We start from the raw sequence: 14,116 nt of genomic DNA, 5'->3' as shown, positions 1-14,116 counted from the left end.
TGACAGTAGAGGTAATGAAAAAAGGTAACATCCAACTCCACCTCTAAATCTGTTTATTTGGTATCATTTGTAAAGTCTAGTTTTATTGTTGACTTTTAAAATGTACAGGTTCTTTAAAAATGTACTAACACATGCATATGAAGTTGTGATTTATCATAGCTTATCAATATTACTATATCAATTAGTCTTTATTTGTTAAATAACATCACACAAATCTGTTTGTTCTAATTCTTAAATTATGTGGAGGGATGGAGATAATAATATGCTGTTGCACTCAATGTTTTTAATATACAATTTATTTGGTTATGGAACATTTTTATTCTGTCACATCATCATCCTAAAACTAACATCAGGACATACTGTAAAATGAGACAGCAAGACATAGTTGAGACAGCTGCTGACCCATAGTTTTATGCTAAGCGATCATGCCTTTAAGTGACCTGTAAAATACATCTAACATCAATAATGTTACTTTTTACATGTGGATAAACTTATACAGTAACAGCACCCTCATCCAAACATTAAGATCAAGCAAATCAGTGTGACTTGGTTTAAATCAGTTTGGTCCCTGCACTTTTTAGCTTCCCCGGTACGTGCTGTATGAAAAGCGACTCAGGAGCAGTGGGATGTGGAACTTCTGAGAAGCATCAGTGATGGTAAAAACAATCTGTAGGCAACAAGTACACGAAAGATCCAGTCAGTGTAAAATATATGTACTGTATACAATGATACTTTCGGAGGACATTGTTTTCCACAATCTTTCATTTTAGGATTAGGGTCTGTGTGTATACAGTATGATGTATTATTACACACCTTCTAATTCCATGATCTTTTCAGTTTTTTTTTCTTTCTACATTTTAAAACAATGCTGCATCACATGCCTTATTTACAGTAATTACGAAATGTTACAGATTTTGAAGCGTACTTCTTAGTGCACAAGATCAGATTTACCCGTGGATTTTAATGTATATTACAGGGTACTATTTAGTGCATCATTTACAATATATGTAGTTAATGTAGTTTTAATAGTAATATACAAATAAACCTACATTGCTCCTATACTAATGATCAAATTTCTTGATGGGGTCACACATAAAAATGTCATTACATGACAAAAAAGGCAAAAAAGGATCGCCTTGTATATTTTATTATAGAATAAAATGTTCAAAACCAACTCAGGGTGCCTGATGAAATTTTAACAAACTACTTCTTAAAAATTCAGCAACACTGCCACCATAAGTGCATTTAAATAAATTACTGTTGAAAAGATTTAATTAGTATTTAGTATGACTTTTTATCTGCTTACCTCAACATACGGGTAGAAGCAGGTCTCCCCCAGTCTCTCCCAATACTTTCCAGTCTCAAAACGCATTTTATACGTACCAGGACCGAAGGCTTCTCTAGTGATCAGCCCTGGACAGCGTCCGTCACTGTTGGTAGTTCTAAAGAAAACAGAGATGTGAAATGACCGCTCAACACATACAAGATAAAATAGTTAACAAAGATATTTTACCCTGTTGTTAGATGGTTCCAACCTGACGTGGCAGGATCCAGGATACACAGAGAGATGCTCATGCCTGCAGCTGGGACACCTCGGCCAGTGTTCAGGACATGAGTGGTAAGCGGACTTGGGGGTAGAGAGCTCATTTCTGAACACTACAACATAGATAGAGTTGGTTTTGGAGTTGTTTACTTTGTCTCTATTGTTATTAATCTTTGTACAAACACATAGGTTCCAGCTGATATTTAGCTAAAAAAGCAGAAAATATGTTTTTTAAAATTTTATTATATTGGTATAAATGGTCCCGCATCATTATGAAAATGATAGCTAATACTTTTCATACTTTTAGCTTAATAAATTCGAATTTTATTTAAAAGTTATTTATTTCAGTAATTCAATTCAAAAAGTGAAACTCATAATATACATAGATTTATTACACACACACACTGATATATTTCAAGAGTATTTCTGATATATTCTCATGAGTCTAATCAGCTAATTATCTCAAAACTCAGAGGAGATTCACAAGAAGTGGACTAGTAAGGAGTGGCAACTGGAGTCAGTGCTTTAAGAGCCACCACACACAGACATATCCAGGACATGGGCTATAACTGTCGCATTCCTCATGTCAATCCACTCTTGACCCAGACACAACATCAGAGGCCATCTTACCTGGGCAAAAAGCACTGGACTGTTGTTTATTGGGCCAAAGTCCTCTTTTCAGATAAAAGTAAATTTTGCATTTCATTTGAAAATTAAGGTTCCAGACTCTGGAGGAAGAGAGGAGAGTCACAGAATCCAAGTTGCTTGAGTATAAAGTTTGCACAGTCAGTGGTGGTTTGGGGAGCCATGTCATCTGCTGGTGTTAGTCCACTGTGTTTTATCAAGTCCAAGGTCAGCACAGCCGTCCACCAAAAGGTTTCGGAACACTTCATGCCTCCCTCTGCTCCGCTTTTCCAGCAAGACTTGGCACCTGCCCGCACTGCCAAAAGTACTAATACCTGGTTTAAGGACCATGGTATCCCTGTGCTTGAATGGCCAGAAAACTTGCTTTTTTATTGGTCTTAAATAATATTAACATTTTCTGAGACACTGAATTTTGGGTAATGTAAGCCATAATCACCAAAATGAATGTGTGACACAGTGGTGTCTGTATGTAATGAAAATTTCATTTTTGGAATTGAACTATAGAAATATTTTGATAATATACTAATTTATCGTTATATATATTAGAGATGGGCAAACGCTCTTAAAGTGCACTACTTGCTGATATTACTTGTTATAATAAGGAACCATCTGTAAACCTTCATAAAAAGCAGTTCTTATTGCTTGAAGTTTTAATATAAAAATAATTGTGCAGTTCTTATTTCTGCACACTTGTATATGTGTCGGATGACATGTAAATCCTTCACTCACCTCAAACAAGCATAAGTGACGAACATTTCTCATAAACTAAGGACTAATAATGAGCTGTGGTTATCATGCAGAATGGAGTCTAATTACCTGATGTGGTGATAAAATATGATGTTTAATACGCTGCAATCTGGCACTCATGCGTATTTCTTGCCTTTTCTATTAGCCTTTAAAAACCTACAGGATAAGCATACAGAGTAACCCTAATATTAGTTGATATTAGTTAATTGTACAGATATTAATCTGATAATTACAGCTGATTCCTGGGAATCACAGTTTGCAGGTTACGGAAATGTTATTATTTATGACAATTCTCATCATGTAAATGCATTATTAATTTGTCAGTAGTTTGTACTTACAGTGTGCAGGCAGGCTCTGTGTGTGTGTGTGTGTGTGTGTGTCATGCAGCGCGAGCGCAGGTCAATGACCTGTATATCATTCACCCGTCAGTGCAAAGTGTACAAACATATATAAATTAAATATAAAGCATGTGTTATTATTTTTTATTAAAGTTTAGATAGAGTCCGTACTTTAGCTTTTTAACGTGTTAACCAAATACCCAAGTCAAAGCTAAAGTATCTGCAAAACTCTTTTAACATGGGTTGTTATGAAAGTGTTAAAACCAGGAAGTGAAGCGTCATCAGTCACGTGACTGGGAGACCGCACCTGGGCGGCTATTATTATTATCTGATATATCTACAAACGTAAAAAAAACACAGTTAGGGTTTTTTAATATTAGCTAGAGGCTTTTTTTAAAGTCTTATATATTAAATCTAATATTGAATAAAAAAAATTGGTTTGCAGTAGAAAAGCAGAATCTATTGATATTAAAAAGAAAATGACCAACACAAATCTAGAGTGAAGACTGCATAATACATAAAAAAAAAAAATTCAAATACTATTCAAGCTGATACAGATACTCATCTAATATATTTTTTTCTTTAAAACTACAAAGTTCATTTTATTATTATTATTTTTTTACCCTTATTTAATATTTTGGATCAAGACTTGCATGAGGAGTTCACACTAGACAGGTTGCCAAGGAATGGCAGGGCACACACACTGTGGGCAACTTGGTAAAGCCAGTTAACCTAATCTGCATGTCTTTAGATTGTGGGAGGAAACCAGAGTACCCGGAGGGTGTATATATATATATATATATATATATATATATATATATATATATATATATATATATATACACCACCGTTCAAAAGTTTGAACTTTCCAACTCCATGATCGTTCCTGATTTTTATTTCTTTCTACATTGTAAAGGAATGCTAAAGGCGTCCAAAAAAATGCATTAATCTCCTTTGAACAGTTAACTGTGAATAGGCTGATAATTCTAAATGAACTTCTCGTCTGCGGCAGAGGTAGGTTTTGGTCTCGCCCTCCTGGGATGGTCTTCATGAGAGCCAGTTTCATTATGGTGCTTGACGGTTTTTGCAAATGCACTTGACAATACTGTTCCTGCAAGAAGAACTAATACAGAAAGGCTGACCTCTGTGTCTTAAAATAACAACTAACTGTTGTTTTTGTTGTTGTTACATAATCTAATTCCATATGTCTTATTTTATAGTTTTGAAATCCGCAGTATTGTTGTAGAATGTAGAAAATAAATCACTAAACAAAAACAAAGAAAATTGCAAGTGACCCCAAACTTTTTATACTATATGCCATTTAGTACACAATCTGATTTTTATTATTGATATCCCGCACCTGTATCTTTTGATTGTGCAGAAAAACTTAAAAAAGAATAAAAACTTTATTTCTCTACATAATCCCTCCTACACTAATGCAACTTATCACAGTGTTTCCCTAATGCAAAAAAGTATATCATACTTCACTGCTTAACATCTGACATGCCAGCCTACCAGGAACTCCTTTAGTAACTGATTAGAGGTCAGGTCAAGGTCATGACTGTACATGCTCCATGAAGACATGGTGTGTTCAATTTGGAGTGGAACTACTGAAGGTCCTGCACTATTACAATACCTTTGGAATGAATTGGAACACTGACTGTGCACCAAGCCTTCTCTCCTGCCACTAGTGTTCGACCTTTTGTCATTGAATGAACTTCAATCCTCAAATCCACACCCTAAAATCTAGTGAAAATAAATGAAATTGGATGTTTAACAAAAATATATAAGTACTATATTCAGATGTTCAGGGCACTGGTGGCTTAGTGGTAGGTGTTTCGCCTGCCGTGCGGAAGGCCCAGGTTCGATTCCCAGCCAGTGCCCAAACCTTAGCCACTGGATGCAGTGCCAGTCCCAAGCCCGGATAAAATGGGAGGGTTGCGTCAGGAAGTGCATCCGGTGTAAAAACCTGTGCCAAGTTGTAGTGCAGACTGGGTATTCTGCTGTGGCGACCCCTTGCCGGGAGCCGCCGAAAGACCAACAAAATATTCAGATGTTCACATACCTTTGGGCATATACTGTTTTATATATATATATTTGAATAACTGATCTATTACTCATCACCGTTATGACTGGGTAGTCTTTAATGTAATGTGGTTATATTAGTTGGCTTACATTGCTAACATGTTTAAAATTTAAAAGTAAAATGAAAAGAGACAAAACGGCTCCAGATACTAAAATATAAATATAGCAAATGTTTTTTAGTAAATCAGTTTAAGTGAACTGAACTGTAGTGTAAATGCCACTTTTGATGGACTGGTGCTAGTTTGAAGTGACAACTGCTGCTTTGCCAAATGCAAACATATATCTTTATGGCTGTAGACTATAACCATAAATCTTTTTGTTCTTCAGGGTTTTGTGCTGAAGATAACAAACAGTGCTTGAGCACTCAGTTCAATCACACTGTAGAATAAATTCCCTTACTGCATGTAGGACCGCAGATAAAGTGGTCAAAATAAATGCTGTCTTTTGTCAGAAAAAAACAAAAAGATTGTGTGGTAATTCTGGCACAGAAACAGTTAAGATCCATGGCTGTGTCTGGGCTGAAGCTGAAACCATGCATGTTACAGTGCGTGCTGTGTGCCTGCAGCGTAGCAAGATTTCTGGACCCAGAGGTAAATCACTTCCACTTATTCCCTTTGAGTGATTATAAGGGGCAAAATGATGAATTATCACCTGTTGATCAGACAATAAATTACAATATATATATATATATATATATATATATATATATATATATTTTAAGTAAAATCTGTTTACTGCCACAGCCTGCTTTATTTTTGTAATTGCAAAAATAAGAAAAGAACCCATTTCTAACAAACAGCACTACACCTCTAATGAAAGAGTCTTAGATATTTCATTTATTTGTTCTCATTTCCAAGATTAAAAACAAAAAAGCAAGATAAAATCAGACAGCGAGAAACACACAAAACAAAGTTTTACAATATTCCATATTATCACACGCTGAGCCACGCAATTACTTTCAGGCTGAAGCGCCGTGTACACAGAAGAAGAGGATCCCTTAGTGTAGACAGAAAGGGAAAGCTCACACACATGTAGAGTGTGTGTCTCTACAGGGATGAGCGAGGGGAGTTTAGGAGTTAAATGCAAAGAAAGAAGGAAAAAATACAGGAATAAAAGGAAAAAAGCAGAGTAGTAGAGAGAAGGAAAGACAGAGAAAATGGAGGAGGGAAGGAAGGAAGGCTAAATAAATATATAATTCAATGAATAAATAAAGAAGGGAAGTACAATGGACAGAATGAAGGATGGGAGATAGAAAGAGAATGAAAGTGGCAGAAATAAGATGGTAAGGAAGGAAGAAGAAAGAAAGAAAGAAATTAAGATAGGAAGGAATTAATTAAGTAAAAGAAGAAAACAGGAAAGGAGTTTAAACAAGCAAGCAAAGAAACAAATGAAGAAAACAAGAACAAGGGCAAGAAAGAAAAGAAGGAATAAAAGTGAGTAGAAAAGAATAAAGTAAAGAAATGACAGGAGCAGAAAAGAGTAAAAGAAAAAGAGATGGAAAGCAGAGAGTAAAGAAAAAAAGGAAAAACAGAAGAGAATAAAAGAAAAAGAAAGAAAGAAAGGAATGAAACATGAAAGAAAGAACCAGTTAATCTGTTAATGTGCTGGTTTAAATAATATCGTGATATTCTATTTTGTAGCTTTATAATGATAATTAGAAACAACATCACATTGTTTAACACATGTTTAAACCTCCTCATGATGATGAAGCAGTGTACTAGCCATGACAAGCGGATTTAGTTGTTTTTTTCTTTGCCATTGGCTTGCCTTTTATTTTTCTAGGTTTCTGCTTAATTTTTTGTCACACAGACATTGTAGTCTCCACACTGTGGCTCTACATCGGTGCCTTGTGATTGCAGTCAACCAAACTGTCTCCACTTTTACACCCCTGGAGGCGCTATTGGCTGACACAGTCATGTGATGCACTCATATCCTCAATCCCATGGAATTCTAATAAATCTGCTATCTTACTGCATTAAATATAAACCACAGAAATGAGAAATAATAAAACCTGCACAGGTGGTGTTGACATTACAAAAAGGGTTGACACCTGAAAATGTTGCGCTCATACATAAAAAGCTAATTCATCAGAATATGCAGTAATGTTCAGAAGAAATATAAAGATCTTTCCCACTTCATACAATAAAACAACACTAAAATGACACACAATACTACAGCATTTCTAGGAGTTATAGGGAGAATGAGAGTACCTGTAATGACACCTGACACTACAAACAGGAATAAGAGCCAGTACACGTGAGTGCTATAAAGAACAAACTAAATGTAAATCCCACAACTTCCAGCTTTACTCATGTGACCCAGGAGTGTGTATACAGTATGTGCTGCATGTGTTGTGTCGTGAGCTGTTGGCGTGAAGGCAGGGGTGGGCTCTTCTTCTTCTTCTTCTGCATCTCCGGCTCTTCTGTCTTGCTACATCACTCAGCAGACAAGTCTGGAGTCGACAAAAAGGAAGGTTCAAATCTTTTAAATACATTGATTTCAAGGATTTTTGTCAAGTTCAAATACAACCTGGTTTACCCGAATAAATATTTTAACCATTTTTAAACATTTGAGGATAAAATAAAGCATAGACTTGGCATGATTTGTCATGGGTTCTGGTGGAGGAACATTGATGGTACCATCCTCTATGCACTCCCTTCAGCTCACGGTCATTAAATGTGTGAAATGACACACACACCTCCAATGTCTATAGGTCAGTGTCTATCTATTTAAGGTACCATATGAGGTCATTATAATATCATTAACACCTCGGTAATAGTTTGTAATAGTGACTGTAGTGTCGTAGTGTAATTTTGCTTCATGTCTGTTGCGATGGTATGGTTTCATAATTCATTCTTCAGAACTCTGCATAATATTGTTAAATTCCTTAACGGCTCTCTACTGAAACAATATTATGTCGCTAACACTTCGTTATTGCCTCGTGTCAAACTTTGCCATAGAGTATTTTTCATGTCCTTGCGAATTCTTTAAATTGTTAATGGCTCGATGTAGGGTTGCTACTTTGTGGTACCGACAGCAATGACTTTGGAGCTGATTTCAGCCTTTAAAAACAATTACACATTAATGTTGATTCTTTGAGCTAAAACATAAGCCGAATACATGTTTCAGATTGCACCTGGTAAAATTGCCTTCGCTTTTTCTTTTTTTATCTTCATCTGAACAGCTTACATATTTTAACTAAGAAATTGGATTTAATGAAAAATTTCCCCTTTGCCATGTCGCTAACACTAATGTGGTCACTGGTCCGGTGTGGGGATCAAGTGGTACAAACTGTAAAACCTTCCAATGTACAGTAGCTATACAAATGTGGTCATATAAATATAGGCACTCTTAAAACACAGCTTGTCCAATCAAAGCAGTATATCAGAACAAACTGTTGTATACTACATCCTGTTTATCCTTTTCTAAATACACAGTCTCATAGAAACCTAAGTCTTGCCTCTGGTTGTCTCTAAAACATCCTGTTATACTGGAAACTAATCTTTTTTGAAGCACACTGTAGTTCTGGGAGTTTTAATTAAAGAGGCAGGACAACCAGGTTTAGGAATTAATTTCTTGGTGACTACTTAGGTCATATGGCATTAGGTGACTGTCCTATAATCTATTACAAAACAAAACATAATATAATTCAAGAAATTGTGTTTCTAGTAATATTTTTTTCAACTTAAACTTTGACTTGTGAATCTAAAGATGAAAATATAAAGAGATGAAAAAGAAAGATGCTCCAGCTATGCTCTAAGGGTGTCTGTCAAATGGCGTTATTGTAAATCTAAATAATTCTTATAAACAAAAAAAGATGAACAGGGATTTTGTATTGAGAGAGCCAAAAAAATGGTATGTCACACAGAAGCACGTGTTACCATGGGTGGACATTTGCGACTGCAAAAGTGAAGCCTCAGGAACGGGAGAAGGAAGCTGAATCAATGACGTTAATGTTCTTTAATCATGTTCAACAAAACCATTGTTGCAAGAGTTAACATGTTGTATCTTTCAGCCCTAATATATGTATGTTTTTTTTATTTATTGGACCCCATGTAGAACTCAATGTAGTAACATATTTCAGCCGCTGGGGGGCAATACCTCTTACCTCTCTGCAACACCACGAAAACATGACAGAAAAAGTAACTTAAGAAGTTAGAACTACTTTACAGAATAAAAAAAAAACTTACAAATAAATACATTTAAACTAGCTCCAATAAGCTAATGAACTGTTAATTGAGTACATTATCTTCAGCAGATAAGAAAATACCCCCCCCCCATCCTCCTCCAAGAACAGAATGAGAGCGACAGTAGTGAGAAGATCCCATAAACTTGCCTCTGGGGCTTGTGGAGCAAAAATGCAGCTACAGATCATTAATATATAATTAGCTTAATTAACAGCTTGTAACTTACATAGTTCTTTTTTTTTTTCTTCTTGGAGTCAACCTACTTTTCAGTTCATTGGCACTGCAATAATCTGCAGTTTGTATGAAGTTAATGGCATATAAACGAATAAGAATTAATAAACATTAATAAAACAGTGATTTAGTGTTTAATAGGATATTGTAGCTAGTATGGACCAACACATCACGTCATTATGGATCCTTAATGTACTGCATGTAATGTACTGACACTCATTATAATCTTATTAAAGCATGTCTCAGAGCGGTACATTTTTTCTTATACAACAGCACTTTTCTTTAAAGGGCGTTCAAGTCAAACCAGGACTTTTGATTGCGCACAGTAAGAAAACACAGTTCTACGAGTAAAAATAAAAAAAACCAAGTGGTGTTAGTGAATGTTGGAGACAAGTTATCTGTCGATTTTCACGGATCAGTTGTTTTACTCCCCGAATGTTCACAGAAACGATTACAATATGCTCTGAGCCACCTCAGCCGGAATCGTCCTTCACGGATACACGGCCATCTTTGAAACATTTGCACCATTAAAATGTTTTACTGCGGCTGAGAGTCTCATCACCGTACTGTGCTTAAAGTCTTTGATAAATGTCAATCGGTTTTACACCTTTATTCATGAGACCTTTCATCACAAGTCCCAATTTGACTATTATCACCCTGGAATAATAAGCACCACCAATATTACATTCTAATCCATTATAATATATAATGTATTTAACAATGACACATCATGACATTTCATCTGTTTATTGTCACGTTACGTTGAATGTTGAAGAATGCTCATAAAGCAAGTTGCGCTTACTTTTATAGAAGCATTTTTCATCAAAATTAAATGTTATTTGTCACATTATAAAAAATGTCGCCATGGCTATGTTTTTTTTTGGTGGCAGAAAGCTTAAAGTTACAGCTTCACCTCTGACTGCTAACAGTACATGCTGATACTGGAGACTCCTTCCATAGATGGAGTTCCTTATAGTTAGAATTATTTATAATTGATATGTAATAATAATAATTTATACATATTAGATTTAAGATTTCAACAGTTGTTGTGGCATCAAGAAATGTAATGCGTTCTTCAAAAGCATTATTTATCTAAAAACTAATGAATAGATGCAATAAATTTTCTTGTGAAGTAGCTATGTGTGTGAGTGAGTGTGTGTGGATTTTTGACTAATATTGATTACCTGAGTTGTTCATCTTTACAGTTCATCCTCCATGTCGGAGTTGTGATGATGCATCTTAAATAAAGAGAAACACAGAGATGTTTTTGACTATCAGCACCAACACTCCAACATAGAGTAGCTGCAACATGTTCATTGTTATCATAGAGAGAGAGAGAGAAAGCACAGAGCCCTACACAGTGCTCTAAATGAATGATATGTGAGTCACAAAGTTCAATCTCAGACCGGTTGTTCCCCCAGTGGCACTGCCTGAAGCCTGGGAATGAAGTCACGCTGGGATGACAGAGAGAGACGAGTTTGCTCTCGCTGAGCCTTTCCTCTCTAACATATGGGCTCTCACTAAGAGAGACGGCACTCTCATCATTTATGGAGGAGCACCACCAGACTGGAAAACAGCTTGGAAAACAACAAGAAATCTTCACTGGGGAAAGTGAGAAATGTCACACTACATAATTCCGTAGATATGTACTTGAAGAACATCTGGTTTGATCCTGCATCACTCTATAGCTCCTGATACTATAGGTTTTAGTAGTAATATTGGCACTGCTGCAATGATCATGCAGTATAAAATTATTTAAGACATTACCAGCTGGGTAGGACTCATGATGTAGGCAATAATTTTATTAGAGGTAAATAGATGTATGAGTATAAGATAGATGCAGACATCTTTTGAAAGTTACTTGAATTCACTGAAATTCAGAAATGTCTGTCTTGGGAAAAGACAGTCTATGGGATGATCAAGGATCTTTTCATGGTTAAAAGTTCTACTTATATTCATATTAATGGTTCCCTCATTCTTTAATGGCAGGTTCTTTAAACTCCCTTTAATATGTTATTTTTTTAATAAATAAATAAATACTAAATAGTGGATACCAGTATTTTTTACCCCTATCGACAGTTTCAGAAGACTTCAAGTTCAGTACGGTTTAAAAAAAAAACATTTAAATAATAAAATTGTTTTAAAAGAAAGTTGCACATCTGTCAATAACAGGCCTCGGCCGAGGTGGCTCGGAGCCCACTGCAGTCCTTTCCAATATGTTTGGGCTATTATGTTTGGGAGCTCCTGAGAGGCCAGCGTTTCAGACATGATGTAGGCTGTTTTTAACTCTCATAACTGTGTTCTGTTATTCTGCACATTGAAAACTCCCGGGTAGACTTAAACACCCCTCATATTTAACAAGAATTAAGAATTAAGAATATTAAGAATATTAAAATATCGATTTTCCTCTCATCTGTACAGTATATCATTGTGTGAGATAAACTTGCATGTATACAATTTGCCCTCTTGCTTTTATATCATATTGCAATTGAATCATACTGAAAAATAAAACACTTAACTATGGTCTGCTTTATTTTCTTTTACCTGTGAGCTTTTTTCACACATAAAGGGAAATGCTTGATTGTGCAACATGAGTCTGTATATTCAAAACTGTCTTTTAAAGTGTGTAGAAAGTTTTGGGAATGGCCGGTTGTTGGTGTAAATAGGCCGATTTTTCATTTCTGTTGCATTTCATAAAACAAAAACTTTGCCTAGTGAGAGAATAATTTAGGAAAAAGAAAAGCCCTTAGTAATATTAACAAAGCGGAAGAGTAATTGCGGCTTTGCTGTTGTGCACAGGGCAAACAGAAGGAGGGCTAAACACGCTTCATTTGTCACTGCCACCAGGTAGAAAGGCCCAGGTAATTACACATAATTGTAATGTGGCGTCTGGAATAATAGTTGTGTCTATAAATAGTTGTGTCTATATAAGACCTGACAGCAAAAGTGCTCTCTGAGCTGGCTTTTCTTCCCGGTAAGTACTTGCTTTTGTGTCTGTGCGTATGTGTGTGTGTTTGCCACCTTTTGCTGTAGGTGGATGCGATCTAAGAAGGAAAAAAAATGCTAGCTTGGTGAAAATTTACGCTGCCACAAGCAAATCTGTCTCATCTGTCAAAACAATATCAGCGTGATTAGATGGCTTTTCTGTTTATCAGGTGGAGGTGGGATGATATGTTTATTGAGAATAAGAGCTTTACTGTGAATCATTTCAAAAGTGAGACTTCCATATTTTGGCACTTTTAGTCGGGGAATTTTCTCTGGCATAGTTTTGCATTTAATGCACATTTATCAGCTGTCACTGTGATTCGCCACGCTCACTCACGTTCCTTATTGTGCTTATCTCATTTCTCTCACGTTCTCAACTAAGATACACAAGCGCACGTTCAAACAAGTGCACACAAACACAAACACACACACACACACATATATGCACACGTTGCCCTCTTTAAATCCAATGATTACTGCTTGGTTATCTTTAGAGACGCAGACACAGACTATGCGAGTTGGAATGACCTTCAGAATGAATTCATAGGTCGTAAAATAAAGCTCGTCACCATATGCGGCTCGTCGTCGCTGGCTTCTCCCAGCTCAGGAGTGTCTCTCCGGGTGCAGCGGCGTGGGCTGGGGGTTCTGGGAGATCCCTCTCGACTGCTGGTCGATGGGTGGTACGGTGAACCTCCTGAGCTCCCTCCGTGAGAAAATGGAGAACCTGCAGCAAATAAAGACACCTTTAGGCCTAAACAGGGTACACACCCTTACACATTATCATGGATGGCTCCATGATAATTTTGCATAGATAATCAATGTACAAGCATGCTTTTTAAGCGATTTTGAAACCCAAAGGGAGAGCTGTGGCAATGCTACCTGAGGCCAAAACATTAGACAAAACCTACAGACTATTTCCAAGAAGGTGATTTAAGTATCCAAAAGCTGCTCAGAGAGTATTACATTTGTCATATTATAAACATTTTAACGACTACGCCCTTATTTGCTTTACTATCAGTAACTATATGACAACATTTATTTGTTGATAATAAAGGACCTGTAAATCCATACAGACTAAACATCTTGTTGATGAAGTGACAAACAGAATTGTGCAAAGTCATCTGTCATTTGTCTTGAGTCATCTCACATTTTTTCACATTCAATTAAAATAAATTACATTAAAATAAAATTGATTAAATAAAAGAAATTTGAACAAGTGTTTTAGTGTGACAGGCTGAAAAATGAATAAAGATGTAAGAACCTTTTCAGCAACCTTATTTCCCCTCTCGTCTCTTTCAACCACTCAGCATTCAGCATCACCAGTATTCCCTGTTTCTCTCCGGTTCATGCCTTAA

The 14,116-nt window shown here is 36.1% G+C and overlaps 2 protein-coding genes across 3 annotated transcripts in view; both read right to left on the bottom strand.

Moving 5' to 3' along the window:
• Positions 1–278: 278 nt before the first annotated feature.
• Positions 279–3,533, bottom strand: uraha (urate (5-hydroxyiso-) hydrolase a). Its single transcript, XM_053500739.1, has 5 exons — positions 3,274–3,533; positions 3,005–3,091; positions 1,514–1,656; positions 1,307–1,442; positions 279–667 (listed from the first exon to the last, which is right to left on the bottom strand). Exons 2-5 carry the CDS (start codon positions 3,053–3,055, stop codon positions 578–580), a joined length of 420 nt encoding a protein of 139 aa, XP_053356714.1. The 5' UTR covers positions 3,056–3,091; positions 3,274–3,533; the 3' UTR covers positions 279–577.
• A 4,081-nt stretch (positions 3,534–7,614) lies between these two features.
• The window catches only part of LOC128527476 (RNA-binding Raly-like protein), a 95,058-nt gene continuing 88,556 nt past the window's right edge, over positions 7,615–14,116 (bottom strand). For both annotated transcript variants that reach the window (XM_053499868.1, XM_053499869.1), the window contains 3 exons: positions 13,331–13,485; positions 10,961–11,014; positions 7,615–7,810 (listed from right to left, as the gene is read on the bottom strand). In XM_053499868.1, the coding sequence (XP_053355843.1) occupies positions 10,976–11,014; positions 13,331–13,485 (194 nt within the window). In that variant the 3' untranslated portion in view covers positions 7,615–7,810; positions 10,961–10,975. The remainder of the gene's footprint in view (positions 7,811–10,960; positions 11,015–13,330; positions 13,486–14,116) is intronic.

The sequence above is a fragment of the Clarias gariepinus genome, chromosome 7, assembly GCF_024256425.1.
Source record: "Clarias gariepinus isolate MV-2021 ecotype Netherlands chromosome 7, CGAR_prim_01v2, whole genome shotgun sequence".
Classification (NCBI taxonomy): Eukaryota; Metazoa; Chordata; class Actinopteri; order Siluriformes; family Clariidae; genus Clarias; species Clarias gariepinus.
This window is presented reverse-complemented; position numbering and strand designations above follow the sequence as displayed.

Coding starts and splice junctions, on each gene's coding strand:
- uraha (XM_053500739.1), bottom strand. CDS start 3,055: ATGAGTGCCAGATTGCAGCGTATTAAACATCATATTTTATCACCACAT. Junction 1,657..3,004: donor ATATTTTATCACCACATCAG/GTAATTAGACTC, acceptor TCTATGTTGTAG/TGTTCAGAAATGAGCTCTCT. Junction 1,443..1,513: donor TGGAACCATCTAACAACAGG/GTAAAATATCTT, acceptor TGTTTTCTTTAG/AACTACCAACAGTGACGGAC.